Source organism: Tribolium castaneum, chromosome 2 (assembly GCF_031307605.1).
Source record: "Tribolium castaneum strain GA2 chromosome 2, icTriCast1.1, whole genome shotgun sequence".
Classification (NCBI taxonomy): domain Eukaryota; kingdom Metazoa; phylum Arthropoda; class Insecta; order Coleoptera; family Tenebrionidae; genus Tribolium; species Tribolium castaneum.
In genome coordinates, this window is record NC_087395.1 from 26,166,997 (window position 1) to 26,191,358 (window position 24,362).

Below are 24,362 nucleotides of genomic sequence, written 5' to 3' on the forward strand. Positions count from 1 at the left end.
AATTATTGTGATTTTTATAATTTTTTGTTAATATGTAGGTAGACAAAAATTTTGTTCAAGAGTCGTTTTTATCGTATTATTTGCCCAGTTTTAAACCGATTACTGCGCAATTTGGCCCAGAAATAGATAATTAACAAGTAAAAAAGGCTATAAGTCGTTTTAGTCCTATTTGCATTTTTTTATTCTTTTCTTTATTTTTAGTAAATTGTAAAAATTTAAACCAACCATATATTTCGTCCAGTATCTTGAAGACTAAGACCCGTAGAACAAAAGTAAGGACAGATTTGGAATCCTCAGCAAATTTTACGTCAGGAATGTATACCCTTGATATAAATTTTCGATTATTATGATTTTTATGATTTTTTTATTGGTAGGTTGGTATGCAAAAATTTTAACCAAGTTGTTTTTTTTTCGGATTATTTGCACAGTTTTGACTCGATTGCTACAAAATTTCGTCCAGAAATATAAAATTAAAAACTGAAAAGGACTATAAGTCGTTTTAATCCCATTTCAATTTTTTTTCATTTTTATTTTTTCTTGTAATTATTAAAATTTTATTTTTTCGAAGAGGAAGTTTTACAATAAAACAAACATAAAATATATACAGTTTATTTAAACCGATGGTACAATTCCTTGAATTCGTCCCAAAACACCAGACACAACACTGTATGCGGCCCTAGCCTGAAATAACTGGGCCCTAAACCCTTATAAAACCCTAAGAAACCTTCAGTTTTCCAAATTTTGAAAACACAGTCCGTGTAACCTTTATACAACAACCCTCGACCTGACTTATCAACCCCTTGATTGTACAGTCTTGTCGAAACCAAATCAAAGGGTGTCATCATCAAACTAATGGCAACCCCTCCGACCATACTGGCAGTAAAAGTCATCAAAAGTGGCGAATTGGTCAAAATCCCATATTTCCGCATAAATTCCTTGCAATAGGCAAACGAAGTCAACTGAGACGTTGACCCAACGAACGCCCTCGGAACCGCCGAAAAACTCCCCCTGAACAGCCCTTTCACCCCTTGCTCCTTGTAGACACTCCAAAGCCCCGACCAGGTCCCTTTGTAATGGTACTGGTGCCCAAAGGCGATCTCCTTGGACGCTTGTGACTGCAAGTGCGTTTTAATCAAGTAAAAAGGGCTCGCGATGAAAGCCCCCGAAGCCCCTGCAAAGCCCCCAATCGCCACACTTTTGTAAAACACCAAATTGCCCTTCTTGTCCTTCATGTAGCCCTTGTCGTCCAGAATCTGGTACAAACCTTCACAGAACGTGATTTTTCGTACTTGAAGGGTGCTTACCGAAGCGGTAGCCGTTGAGGACCAGCTGGAACCACAGTCCAGGTACTAGGCCAGCTTGCAGTGCTAGGACTCCATCGTGTTTTGCGATAACGTAACCGGCGTGGAAGACGTTCTTGTAGTGGACGGCGTGGTGGCCGCGAGATTTCAGCTCGCCTTGGAGTTGCATCCGAGTTTTCATCACCTCCAAGGGGTTGGTGAAGAAGCCGGCGCAGACGGCGGCTGCACCGCCGATGGCGAAGTCCATTTTTGGACTACTGCAAAATAATTGAGGTTGAACGATGCGTTTATCCCCTCTCATGATTCGTGTGATTTAAAGAGTTAAAGGTCGATTGTAGTTTAAGTCGCTGAACTATTTATAAACAAATTATAAGAAAAGTATAAAAATGTCAAATAACGATTAATATATGAAAAAAAAATGGAAGACTAAGACAACAAACAGTTGTATAAATTAAATAAAAAACGAACAATAAAGTAAAATAATAAAATAAAATTAATAAAACTAATAGATAAACAGGTAATCTAAACCAAAAAAAAAAGATAAATCTTTATTAAAATAAGAGAATATAAAATATAGATTAAAGAATTAATTTTCCAAATTAATTTTTGCTTTTTCATATATTATACACATTTTTTTATTATGAAAAAACTCACTTTCCTTAAAATTTTTACTCAAAAATCGACCGAAAATCAAAAATAAAAATTATTTTTGAATTTTCGGCCATTGTACGAGTAGAATGTTTTTAAGTTCTGCGTTTACCCTCGTTTTCGATTACAAGATGAATTAAACCTACTGTATATAAAGGAAAAAACAGAGAATAAAAAAAAGAAAGGATATTAAAAAAACAGAATAAAAATCAGAAATGGAAAAAAGGGAAAATCGAGGGCAAAGAGAACAAAACGAAAATGACATAAAGAAAAGACATAATATAGAAAAGAAAGTAACAGGGACCAATGAACGGAGTAGAGAACAGAAAATAGGATAGAAAAAGGATAAAAAAACACAAAAAACAAATTAAATGATAAGAAAAAAAATAGAAAAAAGAGAAAATCGAGGGCAAAAGTGAAAAAATAACAGAACGAAAATGACATAAAAAAGACATAATAGAGAAAAGAAAGTAACAGGGACCAATGAACGGAGTGGAGAACAGAAAATAGGATAGAAAATTGAGAACATAATAAAAAAAAAGATAAAAAACAGAGTAAAGAATAAAATAGAGGATGGATTGAAGAAGAACACAGAAAAAAATTAAATAATAAGAAAAAAAAGTAGAAAAAATTGGAAAATTGAGGGCAAAAGAGAATAAATAACAGAACGAAAATGACATGAAGAAAAGACATAATAGAGAAAAGAAAGTAACTGGGACCAATGAACGGAGTGGAGAACAGAAAATAGAATAGAAAATTGAGGACAGAATACAAAAAAAATAAATAATAAGAAAAAAAGTAGAAAATAAGAGAAAATCGAGGGCAAAAGAGAATAAATAATACAACGAAAATGACATAAAAAAGACATAATAAAGAAAAGAAAGTAACAAGGACCAATTAACGGAGTGGAGAACAGAAAATAGGATAGAAAATTAAGGATAGAAAAAAAAAACAAAGTAAAAAATAAAATAGAAGATGGATTAAAAAAGAACACAAAAAAATTAAATAATAGGAAAAAAAAGTAGAAAAAAGACACAGAATCAAGAACCAAAAGAGAATAAAAAGGAGAATAAAGAATTAACATTAATAAAAAGAACATAGAAAAGAAAAATTTGACAGCAAAAAACAGAGAACGCACATAAACGATAAAAGATTGAGAATCGAAAAAATAGAAAAAACAATGATAATTAAAATCTTGGGTAACCTTTATTGAAATAAGAAATAAAAAACTCGCACACATCCCTTATAAATAAACAACACACATTCGATTAATTTGCATTCAAGGCTTCGACAATGACTGTTAATTTTTAATAATAACAAGTGATAAGATAAGTGCGTTTGTTAAAAGCCCAACTCTCGCACAACTCCCAGTTCCCATCACCAACCAAATGGACTTCATCATCGCGGGTGTTGCCGCCGTGGGCGCTGGCTTCTTCACCAACCCTCTGGAAGTCCTAAAAACGCGCATGCAACTCCAGGGGGAGCTCCACGCCAAAGGACAATACACCGTCCACTACCGAAACATAATCCACGCCAGCTACACCATTGCGAAACACGAAGGCTTCCTCTCGTTGCAGAAAGGGCTCTCGCCGGCCCTCTGGGTCCAGTTTATCCTCAATGGGGTCAGGTTGGGGATTTACCAGAGTTTGGAGGACCGAGGGCTGATTTTAAACAGTGAAGGAGGGACGGTGTTTTATAAGAGTGTCCTGGCGGGAGGAGTTGGAGGAGTTGCGGGACAAATTGCATGCAGTCCTGTTTTTCTAGTCAAGACGCATTTGCAAACGCAGGGGTCGGAAAACATTGCGGTGGGGTTCCAGCATAAACATCGAGGGATGGTGGAGGGATTGAGGATCATTTTTGAGGAGCAAGGGGTAGGCAACTGGACATGCGCATGAGAGGTTGCATAAGTGTTATCATCGTTATTACACAATTTTGAGGAATTTTTTGGTTAGGTTTTGTGATTGTGGGAAGTGCTACTTTTTTTATTATGTGATGTTTTGTGTGATTTAGTGTAGGTAAGTGGAATGTTTTCTTAGATAGTGCAGTTAATTACATATGACCTCTTTAGCATAAATTAATTATTTCCACAACAGTATTCACTTTTCTAATAACAATTACTGATAGATTCCGGGGTCATGTGACTAATAATTTAATTTAATTTAATTAATGTATTAATAACAAAGGGCCCAGATTGCTGACGCAATTAATATAAAAATTTGTTTTGTTACATTAAGTAAAAAAATGTCGAAAAATTATTTTTATTAAAAAAAACTACTTACAAAAATGTTAATTACTGACACTAATGAGATTTTTTATCTCTTCTCAAATTATGTTTATCACTAAATCACTTAATTCCAAACCATACGCACGTGAAATTGAGATTAGTTTTGCAGTTTGAGTTTGCGCAAAACTTGAGTTTAAAGAATTAACAGAATAAGTAGAAAAAGCACTTTAATTAACAAACAAATCAATCAATGAGAAAGTTATAACTCGAGTAAAGGTTGTTTCAAATTATTATGAACGGTCATGGTCAATTTGTTTGCTACATGCAGTAGCGAATTAAGCGGTCACAAAAGGTTACTTGTTTGTTTTTTTATTATAATTATTTTTAAGACAGAAAATAGTGAAACCACATGAAGTCCAATGGACTTCACCTTGTGACTATTAAATTTTTCCAATTTTTCCAATTTTGTTTTGATTTTGGTGGCATTTTAACCATTCTTCACTACGAAGTCCATTGGAAGCCCATTGGACTTCACCCAAACCGGGTGATTTTTTAGATTTTCGTCGAAATTCTATGAAGCCCGATGGACTTTGCCATCGCCGGCGCCTCCGCAATGGCGGCTTGCTGCTTCACCAACCCTTTGGAAGTCCTAAAGACACGCCTCCAACTGCAAGGCGAACTCCGAGCCAAAAACCAGCACACAATCCACTACAAAAACGTGGTGCATGCTGCGTACGTCGTGGCCAAAAACGACGGCCCTTTGGCCCTTCAGAAAGGCCTCGTTCCGGCCCTTTGGGTCCAACTCATAATGAACGGAATGAGATTAGGCACGAACCTAATTCGCCAAAATTCCCAAAATAAGTCAAATTTTAGGCACGTTTCAATTTGGGGAAAATCACGGTTATGTCACTGACAGTGAGGGGAATTTAGTGTTTTACAAAAGTGTGATTGTGGGGGGGACGGGAGGGGTGGTGGGGCAGTATTTCGCAAGCCCTTTTTTTCTAGTCAAGACGCACTTGCAATCGCAGGCGGCTAAGGCCATAGCGGTGGGGCATCAGCACGAACACGAGGGGACCTGGAGTGCGTTTAAAAAAATTTACCACACAAGTGGAGTAAGTTGTAAAAAAGGCACAATAAAGTGTTACCAAACCACGAAAAACAAGAGTTTTACTTATAATTTTTTCCCATAATAGTTAATTTTTTTGTTGCTCCATTTTTAATTGTTTGATTATTTTTTAGATCAAAGGTTTGTTCCGAGGAGCTGGAGCGTCGATTCCTCGAGCTTTCGTCGGTTCAACCTCACAATTGACTTCTTTCAAATACAGTAAAGAATTCCTAAACCAATACGATTATTTTTCCGATAAACCCCTTTTGACGTCATTTTGTGGCAGTATGGTTGGCGGAGTCGCAATCAGCGTCATGATGACTCCGTTCGACTTGATAATGACCCGTTTATACAACCAACGTGGGTAAAAATTTGGCAAAAAACTCCAAAACTAAATAAAAATTGCAGCTGTTGACCCACAAGGCAAAGGACTTTTATACGCAAACTACTTCGACTGTGTCATCAAAATTTTCAAAACCGAAGGAGTTTCGGCCTTTTACAAGGGCGTTGGCCCCATGTATCTAAGACTAGGACCCCACACAGTTTTGTGTTTAGTGTTTTGGGACGAATTGAAACGCTTGTATGATAAATTTTTACAATAAATTTATTAAAAAAGTGCTTATTTTTGATAATTGAATAATTGCGCAAAAGTTGCCTCGTCTTCGGGACACCCTAACCAACGCTGGGGGGCTGGAAGGGGCGATTCTTCCGAAACTATAATCCAGTCATTATCAAACTTCCAGTACAATTTATCCTTGAAAAAATAAGTAATTCCTAAAAATCGAAGTTGTAGAAAAAATTAATTATGTGGAGGGGGTACCTCTGAAAGTAGTGGCAGCGTCCAGGTGGTGGGGTACCCCCCTCCAGCGCTTCATATGTTTGGGGTACCCTTCATCCATTCTCCCCTCCGTTTCGTTATACCTCCAAAAAATCTCATCCTTGTAAAAGTAGGTTTTGCCATTCCTGGCCCATGTTTGCACCGCATCGATTTTATCAAGTGTGTCAGGTAGACCATAGTCGGACAATGGTCTCGGACTACCTTCTATGAATTTCTTACCGTCATAGACCCAGAATTTGTCCCCACTGAATAAAACTATCATTCCATCAGGTCGCTCGTAAGCAGCGTCCACTTTTTTAACACTTTTGGGCAAGTCTGGAAACATTTGGCTGATTGAAATAGGGTATCCTGGTACAATCCTGGATAAATCGTCAAGTCTCCACAAGTATTGTTCCTTGAAAATGAAAATTTGGTCCCTTAGGACTGCCACAGCGTCAAAGGAGGCGTCACAAATGTTGGGAAGACTGGGCGAGTTTGTTGATGGTATTCCATGGGTGTCGTCATGGTTCTTGTGGGTTTCGACAGATTCGTCGTCACCATGGTACACCACAACTGGAGTTGAAGTTTCAACACTTGAAACACCAAATGTTGAAGTTTCAACACTTGTTGAAATTGTTGGTGAAACACCAGTTGAAGTTTCAACACTTGTTGAAATTGTTGGTGAAACTCCAGTTGAAGTTTCAACACTTGTTGAAGTTGGTGAAACACTAGTTGGCGCCTCCTCCGCTATATTCCTGCGAACTTTACTCCCGATTAGTTTAATTTTGCAACTTTTGGCCCAACGGTCTCACTGTAAAGCTCATACATCCCCAAAATATCGTCATAACCCAACTGGAGCTCCTTCTCATTCCCGTCCAACCCACGATAATAGGGGAACATGACGGAGCCAGAAACGGGCGAATGGGCCAAACCCAGCGAATGTCCCAGCTCATGTAACGCAACCATTACGAATTCCGTCCCATCTGTGCCATTACCATCAACCCAATTTTCATCAGCATCGAAGTGAATATCACCACCGAACCCATCCGAACCCTCATTGGGGAAAAAGGCATGGGCTAGGATATTACCAGGACCATCAAACGGGCTGGTATCACCATGGTACCCGCTACCAAACGCCACAATAATGTCGGCATCCGGGTTTTGGCGTTTTTCGAATTTTAAGTGCCCGTACTTCCCCCAAGTTTTCAGAGCCAGTTCGATGTTTCGGGACACTGAGGCTTGACCCAGCTTTGGGGACCAGTTAGCGATACTATTTTTAATTATTTTGGGTGTTATTTATGCTAAATACGTACAAATAAGAAATGGTGCGTTTTCCCCACCCTTCGGAGCCCAAAACGTAACGTTTCGAGCGTTTGTTCCTGATAATGTCGGCGTTGCCGCACCGTGGAGTTGCCATCAACTGTGTTAATTATTTTGATTGTGTTAACTAAACTTGTAAAATTACCGCAAGTGTTGCATTGTCCAAGACGCCAGTTTGGGGTAAATCCCCGAATTTTTGCACGTTTTTGATCGTTTCGGAAATGCCGTTTTCGGTGTAAAGGGCGCCAAAAGTGTCATCGTCACCTTCGATATAGCCAAAGTTTTTTAAAAATTCCAACTGGAACAATGAGCGATTTTTTCCGATTACAATTCTGAATGTCAACAGGAACTAACAGTGAATTACTTACGACTTTCACTGACGGTATTTTCGGGTTCGTAACTGGGAATCCGAGAGTTGTTGTGGAAATTAAAATGATTAAGTGGCCCACAAGCATAATAAGCGTAATATTCGTTCAAATGGTCGGGAAACAATGACTCGGTTCGCTCTTGACACTCTTTTAATAGTTCATTAAGTGTGGTCTGCGATTTTATTGAATCTTAACTTAACTGTGAGGATAGCCTCAGGTTTCGCTTCTCTGAATCATGTGTGTGCTATCGGTTTCCCCGAGACGTTAATTTTGTAACGGCAGTGGAATTCAGAGAATTGGATTTTCCATTTTAAATCATCAAAAAAATTTTTTCACAAAATTTTTTGCTTGTTTTTTAACTGTGATGTCACCCTTTGATCAGAAATTGAACGTATGGTAATAACGATTTTTTTTCAAAGGGTGCAAACCTGTCATTTCGTCAAAGGCGCGTCATTAATATTAATTTTTGGCTGTATCGAACTTTAACCCTTCAATCTGAATCGGAATCTCCCCTTTTTTCCTAATTATGCGCTCATGAGTCGGCACAAACCGGAATTTTTTCGAATAATTTGTCCGAATAATAATGCGGAATGACGGTGCGCTCCAGCGCCAAAAACTCATCTCGTTAGCCGAAACACAATAATACGAGAGGTGTAAAAGGAAGAAATGATGTTCGAATTTATTAATCGAGTCGGAGTGATTTTGTGATAGTTTTCCCTTGGGATGTACGAAGGGGTTGATCGTAACGGTCGGTTAGATTTATTCGCTTGAATGACACGCGATTTGCTTAGTCACAACTTCAGGTGTAATTTCGTATTATAGTTTAATACAATAATAACTAACGATACATATTGACGGTGATATTCGAACTTATTATTGCGTTAGAAATCTAATTCAGGTAGAAATTGTTGTTGGGCTACTGACGATAGTTCCATATCGATGGGTTTCGTGTCGTCGTATAATGCCGGCGCTTCGCACAAAATGGCGAACGTGCCGGCGATCGAGGCGATGATGAAGATCCAGAGGAAGAGGCGGTCGAGGACCATGGCCACAAAGCCCCAATCCTGGTCCTCCTACAAAAGAAAATTATTTTAAAAAAAATCGCTTAAACTTGAAATTGAAAAAATCATTTAAATAAAAAGGTGGAGAACTTGGGAAATGATGCTTAAAGACATGAAAAATTTTTATTAAAGTATCAGAAAATATGTACTTTTGGTTCACTTTCATAAAAACCATTGTGGTGCAAATGACTGACCTGTTACCATGACACCTCGTATAAAAGTTAAGAGTATGCCACTTGTACCACAATGGTTTTTATGAAAGTAAACCGACTGTAGTTATTCTAATTGTGTTTGTATAATTTTTTTAACAGATCATTACTTATGTCTCCAGAAATTATTGATCCTGATCTTTAAATCAAAATTGCAAAACGAAAAAATATCCTTATTTGTTATTTATTCATTTATTTATTTACTTTTTATTTTTTTATATTATATTATTTATTTATTTATTTTTTTATACTATTCATTTCAAGATCTACATTTTTAAACGTATGTTTTTCATTTTTCTGATAAAATATTTTTTTGGAAAAAGTAAAAAAATCTTCGGAATTTTAAGTCTAATTTGTTTTGGCCTAACGATTACATTAAGCATGGAGTTAAAAAATAGCTTAGCATAAATAAATAAATGAAATAGGAGCATAAAGAAAACGATGGAATATTGAAAAATTGTCCAAAGAAAGACAAAAATATCCATAAAACTGTCAAACACTTATTGATTTTATTGTAATAACAAAAAAACGAAATTATTTAATGACTTCTTAAAATTCAAATTTCTTTTATTAGTAGTTTAACAAGAAAAAAATATTCTGAAACTAACGATCTTGCGAACATTCTTTAATTAATTTGATTTATTATTATATCAGATTTTTGGGCCAATTTTCCGAAGCTTTATATTTTTCAATAAATAAAGAAAAAATCTTGAAATACTGTGCTAAATATCAACAAAGTTATTATATTTATTTTTATTTTGTTATTTTAAGCCCATCGAAAGAATGTAACCTTGAATCAAAGAACAAAACAGATAATGAATTTTTATTTTAAACCTATTTTTTTTGGTTTTCCACTGCTTTTTTTGTTTCAATAACGTTACATTTAATTTTGCAACAAACTCACTCTCTTGGAAGATTAAGATCTTAAAAATGAGTAGAAATTTTGAAATCTTGTGTTAAAATCCCAACAAATATGTTAAAAATTGACAAATATTTCTATTTCATTTTAATGTCTTGACTTTCGCCAGATGTTAACTCCTCCATAATTAAAATTTTATACGTAAAAAGTAGGTTTTCCAAAATTTAAACTGTTTTAAGAGTGTTTTTTTAATCTTTAACTAAACAGAAACTTGAAAAAGTTTGAAAAGACAAGAATATTGCGAAAAATTTTGAAAAAATTTTTCGAAATTTTGGTTTCAAAACTATAAATTAATTCTGGCAACAAGCTTTATATTTTTACAAAAAGAAAACTCTTAAAATACAATGCTTAAAATATACTAAAAATCAACAAAGTATGTTTATTTTTATTTTGTATTTTTTAAATCCATCTTGGTACCTATGTTGAAAGAAGAATAGTTTTCCAAAATTTAAACTTCTTTACTTTTGTTTTGAGAGTATTTTATTAAACTTCCACGTAACTGAAACTTGAAGAAGTTTAAAAAAATATTGTGAAATTCGCAAATTTACCAAAAATCTTGCGAAAAATTTGCGGAAAAGTCTTGAAAATCGTAAGACAATAAATTTGAGCCGACTTTTCTTCACTCTTAATACAAACCGCATTGAACTGGTCCTGCCTCTGAATATGGTGTTGGATAAACATTACATTATGTATCGCCTTCTCCAACTCAAACGGATACTTTTTCCGGGTCCCGGAGTCGCTCTCATCCAGTCCGGAGAAAACCGACGGCAGTCCGTTATACCCCAAGCGACTGCCCAAAGCTCCGGTGAATCCCCGGAGCCGGTTGGTGGTCGAGGTCGAGTGCAGGCCGTTGCATCCACTGGCCCGGTTTCTGGACGAGCTGGAGGAGCTCGATGAGGACGAGCCGGCAGAAGGCATCGACTCCAACTCTCGTTTCTTGAGGGCCATTCGACAGGAAGGAATTTTATTGGCAGCTAGTTCAGTTAGAAGGTCTTTCGGGACGCGCATGAGTAACAGTTTTGGGACACTTTTGATGAAAAAACTGCGCACCCACGGAGCCATTTTGTGGGTGCTGGGTTTGCGGTAATGCACGTTTAGGATGATGATGGTGATGACGACCGAGAAGGCGACCAAAACCATGGTAAAAAGGATGTATTTTCCGAGTAAAGGGAGGGCGAGGGACGTGGAAGGGATGATTTCGGAGATGAGGAGGAAAAACATGGTTTGGGAGAGGAGGATGTTGATACAAAGGGCGATTTTTTCGCCGGAATCGGCCGGGAGGTAAAATACTAGGACTGATAAGTAAGAGATTCCGACACATGGTACGATGAGGTTGACGGTGTAGAAGAGGGTTTTTCGACGGAGTGTTATGTTGAAGAAGATGTCTGCAAAATTTGGGTTAGCTGGGTGTTTTGGGGCTGAAAAGGGGTAGAACCTGGGTATGGTTCGGCGCAACAGGGGTAGTATTTTTCGTGACGTTCGGCAGGGACCCCCAAAATGTCCCACTCGACACTGGGGTAGTACTCACGCAAGTCGATGCCCACTTCCACTTTGTCTTCGCCCACCTTTTGGTTGATGTGCTTGAGGTCGATCTGAGATAAATCCTGAATTATTAATCTTAGAACAAAAATTTCAATCAATAAGGATTTTGTAAAACAAAATTATCCAGTTGGATAATATACAGAAGGATTGATAAAGAATACAAAAGAATAAAAAAATTGATAAAACAAAATTATTTTGAAGATTTTTAAAGACTTTTGGAAAAAATTAGAATTAGGAAAAGATTTAAAAACTGAGAAGAAATAGTGTAATATGACTTTAAGAAGCGACGTTTTAAGAGTTTTAAGTTCTTCATCTAATTTTTGAAAATTATAAAAACAAAATTTTTTCCAGAAATTAAAATAAAAATCCTTTTTCAAGTTCTTGAAAAGTGATAAAGACCTGCGACAAAGCTAAAATCTTTAAGTGAAATTGAAGAATTACAGAATTTAAGAACAAAATGGACAAATAATGTTCAAAGGTCGCAATTGGATGAATATCAAGATTTGAATATTAAAATAAACATTTAATAATTTTGGAATTTTCTTCAAATTTTTGAAAATGTGTAATCTGAGCTTAGCATATCTAAAAGTATTGACAAGTTTCCTAAATTTTATAATCTTAGGAAAAATTAAAAATTTTGGAAAAATAACACGCGATTTGAAAGAATGTTGACTTTTAAGAAGGTCAAAAAAATGAGCAAAAGATTTATCTACTGAACTTCCAAAAAGTTAGGGCTCCTTCATTTCTATAAAAATACTTGGAAATTGAGACGACAGTGGAAAAAAATCTTAAAATCATATAGGAGGAAATTAGAAATTAGAAACCGAGAAATCTTAAGAAAAAAAATATTTAAAATTAAAATACTATCTGACTATTGAAAAACCTGATGCCTTTAGAGAAATTCAAGGTGGTATAAGACACACATTTATAATTTTTTTTCAAAAGAAAGTAGAATTTTAAACAAACTGAATTAAAAAATAATACAGTGCGTTCAAAAAGTCTTTAGATCAACTCTTGCTGTGGAATTTAGATTGACAGATTTTTATTATCTTCGATAGATTATCGCTACTTGCGATACGTTCAAAATTTCACAGCAAGAGTTGATCTAAAGACTTTTTGAACGCACTGTAGTTTAAAATCAAATTTCAAAATTTTAAGATTTCTAAAAAATACGGAAAACGAGGTTCTTTCAAGAACTCAGGGTCAAAGATCCTGTAAATTAAAGAGTTTTAGATGAAAGTCAAAATAATAAGTTAGTGATATAGCTTAAAAAGGAGGAAAATCTCAAGAAAAAAAAATTTTTTAAGGTTTGAAGAAAGTGACGATGAGGCAAATCAGTTAGATTTTTTCCTTCAAACCAATAATTGTTTTGAGAATTATACGATTTGCAGCAAATTACTGGCAGAACTCTAGAAAAAAAAATAAATCGTAATAAATTTTTGAATATTTTGTAACCTGATTGCCATCGTAGGTCCACGACCCAAACTTCATAAAACACGTCTGTTGGTCAAAGGGGAAATACCGCACATCAATCTCACACGACGACTTAAAAATCGCAGGTGGCGTCCATAAAACCTTCCCTGTGTGTCTCAGCACAGCTTTGGTCATTGTCGTGACCACATATTCCCCATCAGCGCTTAAAAAACCACAAATAAATAAAAAATTTCAATTGAAACAACCCAAATACTTGTTGTAGAGCACAATATCAGGCAACCAGATATGTTCCGAAGGAACATACAGTTCGGTGACACCGCCATACTCATCGGGGTCCCACACGAATTTATGATCTTGCCACTCCTGAAAAATATTTTCAAAAAATTGCCAAAAAAATAAATTTGAACGTGTTACATGTTCGAGCCAAACGTTCGTGGTCAAAATTTGATCCTTCAAGTTCTGGAAATGAAAATTTAATTTTTACAAAATTGTGATTGTAAAATAACACTCACCAATTCGATCAGTTGCGATAGTCTTAGGCCCAACTTGACCAGGACCGTATCAGTGTTATTGCTAACCGGCCTTATCAACCTATTATAATTACTCAAAAGGTCATCGTAGAGCCGTTTGGCGTCTGGATTCGTGTGACTAAAACCAACCAAAACCGACAAAAACAGTCCGAAATTCAGCCACCACCACATCATTTAACACATTTTGTTTTGTTTATTTTGGAGGAAATGGACGGGAGATCTTTCGGAGTCTGCATTTGCCTGGAGCACGAGCACAATCAATAAAACTGCGCAAGTGGAGGCACTCCCGACTCGATTTTTTAATTTATGGGGGAGATTTTATTTTATTAGGAGACTTGGACCTCGGCTTCGTAGCAACTGAGAAGTTTGCCGGAGCGGGAGTTGGTCATCGTGACCACGAACTTCAGGGTGCCGTAGGGGATGACGTTCTTCAGGAACATTTTGTTCACGTTGAGGGGGTAGTTGGTGATGTGGTATCGGCCCTGGAAGGAAGCTATTAAGGGTGGGCGCAGATGCCAAAAATTTTATGGAGGCAGTAAAAGTGCGCGTTATTGGAGTGCTGGCAAATGCAAATAAAAATAACTAACAGCAATTTTTTACTCCTCTGGAAGGTAAAAAAATTTAAAATATGATAACTGTAAGAACAATGAAGATCCTAAGAGGAATTTCACGAACACTACGAATTTAAATCTTGAAATAAAAATCTTAAAAAAAGTAAAACCTGAAGAAAATGCAAAATATATTGAGAAATTAGGACGGACTTTGGTGCTAATAAAGAAAGGCGAAAAAACAGATTCAAGAAGATAAAATACTATTTCATAAGTCTTCCTTCATAACTTCTAAGAATTCTAAGAAAATCAAAGAAATTTTGAAATTTTGTTAAGGTAGAAACATTAAAAAGCAATACTAGATGAAACACTTAGAAATTTTGGGATTTACTCCGATTTTAATGTGTAATTCATAAATATAATTCTTAAAAAATTTTACAATTCTTCTTGTAAGTAATTAATTTTAAGAAAAATTGAAAAATAAAAATCTTAAACGAAAAAAATTAAAACAGACGGAATTTGTAAATTGGAATTGAAAATAGATGTTTAAAAATCTCGAGGAAAGAAAATAAATCTCAAAAATATTACAACTGACTATTAAAAAAATTGAGATTTAGAGAAAGGTTCAAGGTGAGAACGGACACATTCATCTTTTCTTAAAAAAAAAACAGAAAAAGCCGTTCAAAAAGATTTTTCATTTTCTAGCTGACATTTAATTTATAATCAAATTTTAATTCGTGCTTAATTTAAATTTTCTTGATTTCAATTTCTAGTTTCATCAGTTCAACTAAGTTGGTATTTTAAAATTTGATTACAACGAAAAAATTTTTTTTTAATTTCTTGGAGCCAGTGACAATTTTTTACGTAATTTTGCACAAAACAACACACACGAATGTCATTTCACTAATTAATAACAAGAAATGGTTTTTCAGTGACTTAACATCGATTAATTAATTTTCATTACAAAGCAAAAATACTTTTGGCCGACTGTTCAAGTGTTTTCACAAAAGAAAACGTCGAAAATTTAACGTAGGAAGGTTGATTTGAGTGAATTATTCCGGTTTAAAAATGATTGGATTTCAACTAGCAAATAATCACAGTTATAATTTTTTGCTAATGGCAGGCACATTTTTATTGGTCAAGGAGGAGCAAATACTGCGATACTTTACGCCTAGCTCCACCCATTGAAATGAAGAAAATTAAATTATTTCACTTTTGCAGAACGTTATTAAAACATATCTCTTTGAGTTTTTTTTAAGAACTCGCCTTGAAATAAATTGAATACTTTAATAAAAATAGATAAAAAACCAATGGACAGAGATAACAATTTTTCTTTGTGTGTTAGGACGGAATACGAAAACCTAATTTCTTTCGCAATTTAATTAACAGTTAATTTAGTATTTTACTTGAGAGAAGTATTAATTTAAATCATAGAACTTGTGTTTCCCCTTTTTGGTGAAAAAATTGTAAAGATTTTTTCTTTCACCTTTCACCTGTTGTTTCAAGTAATGAAAATAAAATTTATACTTTGCGTAACTGTGCTAAAGCTCAGTGGGTGCTCCTTTTACCCCCTCAGGAGCAAAATAACGACGAAATTGACCGGCAAACTCGGAAATCACGTCAACAAACGCTAATTAAATTAAACATAACTGCGCAAGGGTGCCATAACATTGCATAAATTAGGAATTCTCCGCATTTAGAAAGTAACAGATGAACCCATAATTCTGCAATAAAATCTCCAAGGTGTGTCTGTAATTTTTACCTTTGGAATCGGACAAGTCCCCGGCAAAATCTGAGCCGCTTTTTCCAAATCGTTCATAAACGGCCCCAAATACCTCCGTGTTAATTTACAAAACGTGTCGTTAACAGCCATCACTTTGATGGTTTTGCCAGAATCGGGGAAAAAAGTGAACATTTGCAAGTCCGTCTGAAAGTCGAAAATTTCAGTTTCAGGAATATTTTTTCAGGAAGGCAAACATTGGTGTTGTGACCGTATTCCTCCGCCAAAGTCATGTTCGCAGTCAGGATTTGATTGTCCTTTTTTGTGACGAAATGCGAGTAGATCTTGCAAGGATAATCGACACCATTGTCACACAACTCGAACCGTTTAATCAGAAATAATTTTTCGCAGAGGGTGTTTTGGGCTAAAATTAGAAGCAAAAGTGAGACAAGTGGTCTCATAATGGTCACGGTTTATCAAATACAATGCAATAAATTTTGCGTGACCGTAGTTTTAATTGTTGATCATTTGCAATTTTGATTGGATTTTTTGATAAGACAGGAAGCGATTTTAAAGCAATTTGTTGACGAGTCAAATCGTTTCAGTCGCGATAAATCAAGACTTGTCACCGGTTTTTTGAAAATTAAATTAGGGACAATTTAACGGAAAGCGGATGCACACTTGACGGATCAGTTTTTTACACCTGGGCTGCAATACAGGTGCGTTTCACAAGCAAATGGACGAAAAGGTGGTTTAGTTCTAACATCGCAACCATAACACGCTTCTGGCTTTTTTTCTTTTCATTTAGTGGGAAAATTGTTGATGGTTTTGTCCTGGAAGTGTGTTTTGGAAACTGTATTTTTTGACTTGGCTCAGGTTCTGTGTAATTTTACCTTTGATGATGGAACCACTTGGTCATAAAGTTTATTTCCGATATGCCACCACGTTTCTAGTGGCCGAGTTTTTCAAGGTTGGATTATTTCCTTTTGTTTGTGCCGAAAACAATAAAGTGGGACGAATCCGTTGGATATGGTGGTGTTTTTGGTGATGGAAAAATTGGACGCAATGAAAGGAAAAACTGGTTATGGTTTTGGTCATTTTAGGAACACCTCAAATGATTTAAAAAAATGATTTGAAAGCAATCAGTTTAAGATTTTGACAAAAATTCAAAATCTGGATTTTTGCTAAAAAGGAATGAAGAACTGTGTCTTAAAAAATGTAAACTGAGAGCATGTCGTGTTTGAGAAAATATATTAGGAAAATTGAGGTTTTTGAGAAAGATTTGAGACTCAAAAAAATTCAAAATTGTCGTAAGGTTTGAGAAAAATTTGTAGACAGAAGATGGAAGAAAATGATGAATAATCCTTGGGTAATAGTTGAAAAAGAAACACGTTTTAGGGTAGCTTTAGTGCATTTTATTAAATCTGTTCAACTTGTGACAAAACTATTTAACTACAAGTAGCATCGAGTGCAAAATACGCAGTGGTTGTCGGTCTCGTGGGACTTGTACGTCATTCCCCACGTGCAAGAAGAGCTTGTAGATATACTGAGAAAGGATGCTGTCGACGATTCCCGCGGTATCACACAGAGAAAGCGAACGACTGCCACACGAATACCGAGTAAAAAAACAACACCACCGAAGAGCTAACTCCACGTACGAACCATCCAGTAGGCATGCGAATGGCATTTTTGCAGGTAAGACGCTCACTCCGGCTCTTCTCATCTTCCAAGACATGCAGGACCGGATTTCGGACAAAGACCGGACTAGGTGGAAAATTACAATTAGCGTAATTTGTTATTTTAACTATTGCGTCAGTGCAAAATTGGTTTTATCAACAGCACTCTTTGAAAATCGCGTAATAACGTCTAATTTGTGGTCACTATGTATTAAGAAATTAACGAAATTTATGATTGGCCATAAATTCATTTACATAAGCATCGAATTACAGTTACCCGTTAATAAATATTGAATGTCGAATTGACGGTAAATAACTACCTTCCAATTGTTTCAACGCCTACGTGAGAGGCACGTGGCCATCAGGAATATTTGGTGTTTTTTCGAATGGAAAATTCTTAATAATTATTGCAAAAATGGACCAGATGTTCCTGGGTCACCTACCATATGGACACTACACGTCCACGTCTCTTAGAATCGAAGAATTACGATCAGTATTTCATGGTTCATCACTTGAAGAGCCGCTTTTATCCTCTCAAGTCGTTAACCAGTGGCGTTCACTTTTTACTTTTTTAAGTCTGAATATTCAATAATTTGTACAAAATGGGTTGGAAAAAAAGTTCTGTTGGTGGTACAAATGTGTGTTTTTCTTTGGGTTATGTTAGTGCCCCCCTGGCACGCCACTGCCGTTAACTAGCCTCGCATGCCTCCTAATTTATGTAACTAATTAAGCATTCAGCGTTAGGAATGTGAGCGTCCCACAAATAAAAACTATTAACAAGTTTTCGTACCGAGAAAGCTTCACCAGCTTTTCGATAAACTAATGTTTGCACTTTACGTTATGAAACTTTAAAGAAATTTGTCCGCGATGATTGAGTGACTAATTATTTATTTGGAAATTCAATTATTGGCGTAAATAAATTAGAACGACGGTGTAAATTGGCTGACGTCAACGAATTAAGGGCAAGAAGAAGAAGAAATTGTGTTTGTTTGTTCAAGGGAAATATTTACTAGACGGCGAGATAAAGCGTGAGAATCTGCAGCCATACCTGCCTGATATAATATTTACTTCCTGTTTCATTAAACAAACCAAATTAAGAAGGAACATTCTGGCACCTTTCTCTTCAAATGCGTACGTCCTTTGCATTTGATTTGAGCAAATTTGTTATGCACGCGCGTGGACAGCGGTTTGCTAATCAAACATGTGACAAGCTGTGTGCTCACAGCGCGATTAAAAAATTCAGGACTGTTAAACCATCACTCAGTTTCAGGTTTTTTTAAATTTCAAATCCTCTGAAAAAAACACTTGTTTTCAGTAGTTTTGATACCTTTATTTTCAGATTATCCACTAAATATTAAATGTATTGACAGTTTTTCAAAAATCTACACGGATAGTTATAGGATAGAAATGGGAATGGAAAATAGGAATGGGAATGGGAATGGGAATGGGAATAGGAACAGGAATAAGAGTGGGAGTAGGAATGGGAATGGGAATAGAATTAGGATTAGGAATAGGAAAATGAATATGAAAAGGAATAGGAATGGGAATAGGAATGGGAATGGGAATAGGAATGGGAATAGGAATGGGAATGGGAATGGGAATGGGAATGGGAATGGGAATAGGAACAGGAATAGCAGTGGGAGTGGGAATGGGAATGGGAATGGGAATGGGAATGGGAATGGGAATGGGAATAAGAATAGAAATAGGTATAATGAATAGGAATACGGGAATTGGAATAGGATTTAGTAGGAATAGGAAAAACAAATAGAAGGAACATGAATAGGAAGGAGAATAAGTCAATCAAAACAAAAAATACAATCAAAGTTTACAGATTATTACAATTACAGTGAAAGTCTTCGAATTTATATAAACTGGGAGTAAAAATTTTCAAAACAAAAGTGTTTCTGAATTCATAGACTGCAAAAACGCCGAATGTGAGTTTCCCTTGGGAAAAGTGTATAAAAAGTGCTAAACGATCCTAAAACCTCGTTTAGCATATTTTAAGGTCACTACAACTGTAGCAGTTGTAATCTCACGTTCTCAGAAATTAATACACGTGTCGTTGTGCATATTTATGTCTCACATTGCTCGAAGAAGTAGAAAATTATTTAAAACTTGACAGAGCCCCTCTGGTGCTCCTCAACTTTGCATACGAAAATAAATGCTAATGAGGTGCCGCTACATCACAATTCGAAAAAATCCGGATAATTGTTATGGCTCGAGGAACCATCACGTTATATTTAATTAATAAAAGTGTAATAGCTCCTCGCGGCTGGTTGATTGAGTCATCTATCGTCTGAAATTTTTCATCAATCGCTTGCAAAACCTCGTCCCATTAAAATGTTTGGTGAGTTATCAGATTTTTTCGAAATGATTGGTTATGCAAGCGCAGCATCCCACTCACGGCGGCCATTTTACAAAGAGGAACCATCAAAAGCTGCTCCTCTAGTAATTCCTGAAAGCTCTACATTCCTGCGATATTCATTACCACCAGCTCGTCGTGTCTGTTGTCTCCCTCTTCGCCTCTCCTGCTGGTGGTAGCCTTGTATCAGACGCGGTGAGACAGCGGATTCTGTAATCTGAAAATCTTTGTTCTCGGCTTTCAGCCGCAGGACAAGCAGGCATCGGCACGTGTGTATGTTGATTGGACTCGCCGTCCTTCTCTACTCCTGCTGCACATAGGCGGCGAAGACGAGGTTCAAACAAATCAAAGCTCGAAAAGTCGTAATTTATTGAGCTAGTTCCTTGGTGTTTGAAAATACCAAAACTCAAACTATTTTTTCTTTCTTATATAATCCCCAGAGACTCAAATTGCTACTATAATCTAGTTTTACTGGGGTGGAGTTTCAAAAAAAAAACACCGTTTTCTAATGAAATCATCTTGAATTTTAATTAAGATATTTGGGTCCACAGGTTGTGGGTAATTATGATTGAGGTAATTTCCCACAAATTGGTCGGTAATTTATTAGTCTCCGATTAGACAGATGTATAGAACTCGTTGGGCCCCAAGTTCGTTAGTGGCGAGTTATTTGGGAAATTTCTAACTGTAAAAAGTGTTCAGTGTTCACTTCTGTTTGTTGGGTGTTTATCGGCCCATCATCCCAAATCCGCCGCCCATAATGTCGTGTTTTTTTTGTCGTGGTCCACAGCAGTACCATGGTGTGTGTTGGTGTTGGTACGAGGCCGTGAGAACGTGGAAGGCGCGCGAGTCCCATGCAGGCGTGCGCGTCAAATTAAAACGCCCGCGACTCCGCCACCGACTTTGTTGGGGCCCCCAATCCATGGGCGACTCGTGCCTCGGACTGAACCAAGGTCGGGCGCGGCACAACATCAAAAACTCAAATTGCTTTTTTTACCAACCGGACATAAATCAAGAGTCGGTAAACATCATCGGCGTTAAATGACTAAGAGACTGTTCGCTCGAATGATTAGTTTCGCAAGGTCGCCAACGGTCGCAAGGTGACTCACGTGCTGTTTACTGGAAGTGCAATGACGAGAATGGCGCTTGCGGATGTTGGAAGCAAAACCAGAAACCGTATACTCCACGCAGAAATTTTTGTTACAAGTTAAAGCAGAAAATTTTACATAAAAATGCTCTCTTGACTTTTTATATATTTGGGCGGTTAAATAAAGGCATGACAGTGGCGGCTCGTAATTAATTTACCAGGGAGGGCATACTTAGATGCACTTTGTTTATGTTAATAAAACTTTTGGATAATATATTTATCTTAGTTTTCTTTAATTTATAGATTTTCATATCACCCTAAAACTAAAAGGGCGGTATTGTACAGTCACAATCAAAAAGCATGACACGCCTACCAATAGGGCCGCATAATAAAAGCCTGACTAAGATCTTTAGGTTGAAAGTTCAACAAAATGGTTAGTTTACAAAATGTCGAACTGCGGTTTTAGAGGTGCCATTTCTTCTGTTCATGACTGTACATACACCAACTTATTTTTCAACAGAGTTTTACCCATGATGACCAAATTTTGCTTTTTCCTAGGAAATCTGGGCTTATTCGCGTTTAAAAAAACGACGGAAAATGAATCGTTATTTGGAAATTTTGAATATATGATTTTTTGTTTAATTAACCTGTTTTTTAGAAAGTTCTCAAAAACTCGAAGATTTCTGGGAAAAAAAATATAAGTCGAAAAATCAGAAAATAATACAATCAAATTTTAAGATTCCGGGCTCAAAAGCACAGCATTAAACCGGTGACATTTCCAGCCACTCCGTGACCCTGATTAGTCCCGACTTGTCCGTTTTTAATGAGAGTGAACAAGAACCTTTCGGTAATAAACCACGGTCGCTTTTTTCCGAATCATCAAAGAAAACCGCTCGAGATTTTTCCTGCAACTCCTTCGCACCTAACTGGACAAGTTCTCGAGAGCAATTTTCATGGTATTTTAACAAGATCGTGGCATCTGATCGTCATACATAAAAGAAAAATTTAGTTGTCTAGTCCGTCCAGAGAGATTAAATCGGGTCTTCTTGTGGGGCCCCAGTTTTGGGCTTTTGCTCGTAGGTGATGATGATAATGAATGACAGTGGCCTTAAGACACCTATTAGCACATATCACAGATATGGAAGGACCACACAGAGACCACCCTCGCGAACGACACACCTCTCTCATACAGCATTCATCTCAGAAGTGCGTATTAAAAGCAACGACCTGTCATTAGCGTTAGCTACGCTACAACTATATAATGCCGAGTGTAATTAAAACGTTGAGGACGCGCCCAACTATTAAATCCTTCCCTAATTCCAAATTGGTCGGCTCCACGGCCTGCTTTAATTGGAAACTCTCAGAAAAAATGCCTCTGATTTATTCAAAAAATCAAGAACAAATTTTTGTTCTATAAGGTGGTCGAGACGAGAGCGTTTTTCTCGCTAGAAAAAATCTATTTTTGCAGATGTCACGAGACGTTCGTTCCGAGCCGAAACGTCTAATAACGGGTTGAAAAAAATAAATTCACGAAAATTACGGGTCTGTGCTGGAAATAGTCCAAGTGAAGACCACCAGTAAATAATTCAATTAAGTCTGCTCCCCTAATAACACGGCAGGCAGGTGGTCCTCCTGTTTTGTTTACTATTATTTTGGAATATTTTATAGTAATTTTGCACCACTCGAATTAACTCATCACGGCGTTTTTAGACCACACACAACTCGCATTTATATTCGAGAGCTGGAACACTGAAAGGGACGTCCGAGGTAATTGATTACCGACGATTCCAATTTTTTTTTCTTGTACAACTATAAGTATAACATCTGATATTCGAGGTTTATTCATAGACGAATAAAAGAGTAATAATTTGAATGACAGATGGTTAGATTAGCAGCCGAAGGCTAGCCGTTAACAAATTAGATTTGGTCACGGGTTTTTGTCCGAAAATTCGTCCAGGCGGACGTGATCATGACGAATTTTCCGCCACATAGATAAATCACGTATTAGTTGGTGTTGTTGTGGCAACTTTCATGCCTATTACCACTGGAATAAATTAAGTTTTAATGATTGTGAGAAAAAAGCGGGACATGATCAACTTTGCTACCTAGGTGGCATGCCGTCCAACAATGTTGGAATAATCCCCATATCTTCAGACGCTGGCTGCGAGCTTTACCTGACAGACACGTGGGATTAAGCCAAATAAACACAACAAAAGGCAAGGCAAGAGGGAATAATCCCAGTTAATTGATTGCCATTTCGCTAATTGACAACACCCAAAAGCTCACACATAATTTCCTGAAAAAAAACCGTTCTCAAAAATTCATTTGACGTTGGTGGTACTTTAATTTTTTTGGTTGTGTGGCCACAGTGAATCACTTTCGACGCCTTTATGTTTAATTTCAATTTGAAATTGTAATAAGCGGAGCAGAATGTGGGAGTTTTATCGATTGTCGATGTTTATCTGCTGGTGAGTCAAACCGCTTAAAAGGTGTTGGCGTGAAAATTCGAGATAAATCCTTAAATGTGCGAAAAGTGTTTACAAAGATTGCAAACACTGCAAAAATACTCACTTTCTGGACCACACTTATGTAAAATGTTCAAGGAAGAGGACTGGAGGCAGTTAAAATGCTCCACGACGAGCATCAATTGTTTAGCTTTCAAAGCATTTAAAATCTGTATTTTTTTAAGTACAAGCGCTCAATTGCCTCATTTGTATACAGTGTGTGGTAATAAACGGCGGCGCGATCCGTCCTTTAATTAGCGCTTGTTTGTGTTAAAATGTCGCATCCGAAAAAGCGGTGATCGAGTCCGGCTCTGCTCACGTGGCACGTGGCTAGATCACCTCATCTGCCACTTGCTTTAATTGTTTGATAATCGCCAAGGTCACATTCTTTGAACCATTTCGTGTTTCAATCACTGCTGAAACGTGCCGACTTGTGACAACCTTTGAAACCCAGTCATTGTTTCACCAAAACAACGATTGACGCATGCACGCATTTGTCGTGACGTTGGATCATTATTATTAAACGAAAACGTGCCAAAAATTCATATTTTCAGCAATACGGCATACTTTAGATTGCGCTTCGGGCCAGGAAAAATGAATTAATTTCTTTCGATTCTTAACGGTAAAGTCCCTAATTTTTAATTCGTCTTGCTGCCGCGATAAAAATCGTAAATTTGTGGCTTTGCTTTTTTAATTGATGCTTCGTGTGATTTCGTCACAGAATCATCGTGCAAGAAAATTACTTAAATTCATTCAAACAGCGAGATTTATGATTCCATTAATTTATGACACGAGTACATGCGCTGGCACCTGTTTCGGAAAGTATTTAGGTTTGATCGGTTTCCTAAGAACGGTGTGAAAAATTGGTGGAAAGGCGGTAAAGGATTGATTTCGTCGTAGAAATCTTCGAGATGGTTGATTTTTAAATCTCTAGCTGAGAATCGTTTCTCCAAACGAGAGAAAGCGATAAATAACACTGCTGAAAATCAA

The 24,362-nt window shown here is 36.6% G+C and overlaps 4 protein-coding genes across 8 annotated transcripts; 1 reads left to right on the plus strand and 3 right to left on the minus strand.

Annotated features, from left to right (window-relative positions):
• Positions 1-595: 595 nt before the first annotated feature.
• Positions 596-4,369, minus strand: LOC660958 (solute carrier family 25 member 35). The gene is made up of 3 exons (XM_967152.4): positions 4,229-4,369; positions 1,305-1,558; positions 596-1,264 (listed from the first exon to the last, which is right to left on the minus strand). Exons 2-3 carry the CDS (start codon positions 1,546-1,548, stop codon positions 609-611), a joined length of 900 nt encoding a protein of 299 aa, XP_972245.1. The 5' UTR covers positions 1,549-1,558; positions 4,229-4,369; the 3' UTR covers positions 596-608.
• Positions 3,249-5,895, plus strand: LOC660903 (solute carrier family 25 member 35). Of its 3 annotated transcripts, none has more exons than XM_015983795.2 (5): positions 3,827-3,964; positions 4,730-5,000; positions 5,047-5,285; positions 5,413-5,638; positions 5,687-5,895. In XM_015983795.2, exons 2-5 carry the CDS (start codon positions 4,757-4,759, stop codon positions 5,878-5,880), a joined length of 903 nt encoding a protein of 300 aa, XP_015839281.1. In that variant the 5' UTR covers positions 3,827-3,964; positions 4,730-4,756; the 3' UTR covers positions 5,881-5,895. The 3 variants fall into 3 exon arrangements, with proteins under 3 accessions (XP_972193.1, XP_015839281.1, XP_008198494.2); XM_008200272.3 differs by having other exon boundaries at positions 3,838-3,964; positions 4,683-5,000; XM_967100.4 differs by lacking the exons at positions 3,827-3,964; positions 4,730-5,000; positions 5,047-5,285 and adding an exon at positions 3,249-3,820.
• LOC660850 (matrix metalloproteinase 3) lies at positions 5,865-8,443 on the minus strand. Its single transcript, XM_967053.4, has 6 exons — positions 7,784-8,443; positions 7,561-7,713; positions 7,409-7,515; positions 6,908-7,365; positions 6,099-6,857; positions 5,865-6,052 (listed from the first exon to the last, which is right to left on the minus strand). The coding sequence occupies exons 1-6, from the start codon at positions 7,868-7,870 to the stop codon at positions 5,898-5,900; spliced, it is 1,719 nt and encodes a 572-aa protein (XP_972146.1). The 5' UTR covers positions 7,871-8,443; the 3' UTR covers positions 5,865-5,897.
• A 137-nt stretch (positions 8,444-8,580) lies between these two features.
• nAChRalpha2 (nicotinic Acetylcholine Receptor alpha2) lies at positions 8,581-16,222 on the minus strand. 3 transcript variants are annotated; one of them, XM_064360052.1, is made up of 8 exons: positions 16,149-16,222; positions 13,461-13,590; positions 13,363-13,407; positions 13,202-13,311; positions 12,970-13,150; positions 11,408-11,564; positions 10,609-11,357; positions 8,590-8,856 (listed from the first exon to the last, which is right to left on the minus strand). In XM_064360052.1, the coding sequence occupies exons 1-8, from the start codon at positions 16,205-16,207 to the stop codon at positions 8,665-8,667; spliced, it is 1,623 nt and encodes a 540-aa protein (XP_064216122.1). In that variant the 5' UTR covers positions 16,208-16,222; the 3' UTR covers positions 8,590-8,664. The 3 variants fall into 3 exon arrangements, with proteins under 3 accessions (NP_001103423.1, XP_064216122.1, XP_008198426.1); NM_001109953.2 differs by lacking the exon at positions 16,149-16,222 and having other exon boundaries at positions 8,581-8,856; positions 13,461-13,687; XM_008200204.3 differs by lacking the exon at positions 16,149-16,222 and having other exon boundaries at positions 13,202-13,407; positions 13,461-13,754.
• Positions 16,223-24,362: the final 8,140 nt, after the last annotated feature.

Bases quoted from the DNA above. Each gene is read 5' to 3' on its own strand.
- LOC660958 (XM_967152.4), bottom strand. From the start codon at position 1,548: ATGGACTTCGCCATCGGCGGTGCAGCCGCCGTCTGCGCCGGCTTCTTC. The intron at 1,265-1,304 runs GTAAGCACCCTT...CGTTCTGTGAAG, and splicing joins CCTCAACGGCTACCGCTTCG to GTTTGTACCAGATTCTGGAC.
- LOC660850 (XM_967053.4), bottom strand. From the start codon at position 7,870: ATGCTTGTGGGCCACTTAATCATTTTAATTTCCACAACAACTCTCGGA. The intron at 7,516-7,560 runs GTAATTTTACAA...TAATTAACACAG, and splicing joins TGGACAATGCAACACTTGCG to TTGATGGCAACTCCACGGTG. The intron at 6,858-6,907 runs GTGAGACCGTTG...TCGGGAGTAAAG, and splicing joins GGGGATGTATGAGCTTTACA to TTCGCAGGAATATAGCGGAG.
- nAChRalpha2 (XM_008200204.3), bottom strand. From the start codon at position 13,652: ATGATGTGGTGGTGGCTGAATTTCGGACTGTTTTTGTCGGTTTTGGTT. The intron at 13,408-13,460 runs GTGAGTGTTATT...TTTCATTTCCAG, and splicing joins TATCGCAACTGATCGAATTG to AACTTGAAGGATCAAATTTT. The intron at 11,565-12,969 runs GTTACAAAATAT...GATTTATCTCAG, and splicing joins GGACCTACGATGGCAATCAG to ATCGACCTCAAGCACATCAA.
- LOC660903 (XM_967100.4), top strand. From the start codon at position 3,338: ATGGACTTCATCATCGCGGGTGTTGCCGCCGTGGGCGCTGGCTTCTTC. The intron at 3,821-5,412 runs GTAGGCAACTGG...ATTATTTTTTAG, and splicing joins TCATTTTTGAGGAGCAAGGG to ATCAAAGGTTTGTTCCGAGG. The intron at 5,639-5,686 runs GTGGGTAAAAAT...TAAAAATTGCAG, and splicing joins GACCCGTTTATACAACCAAC to CTGTTGACCCACAAGGCAAA.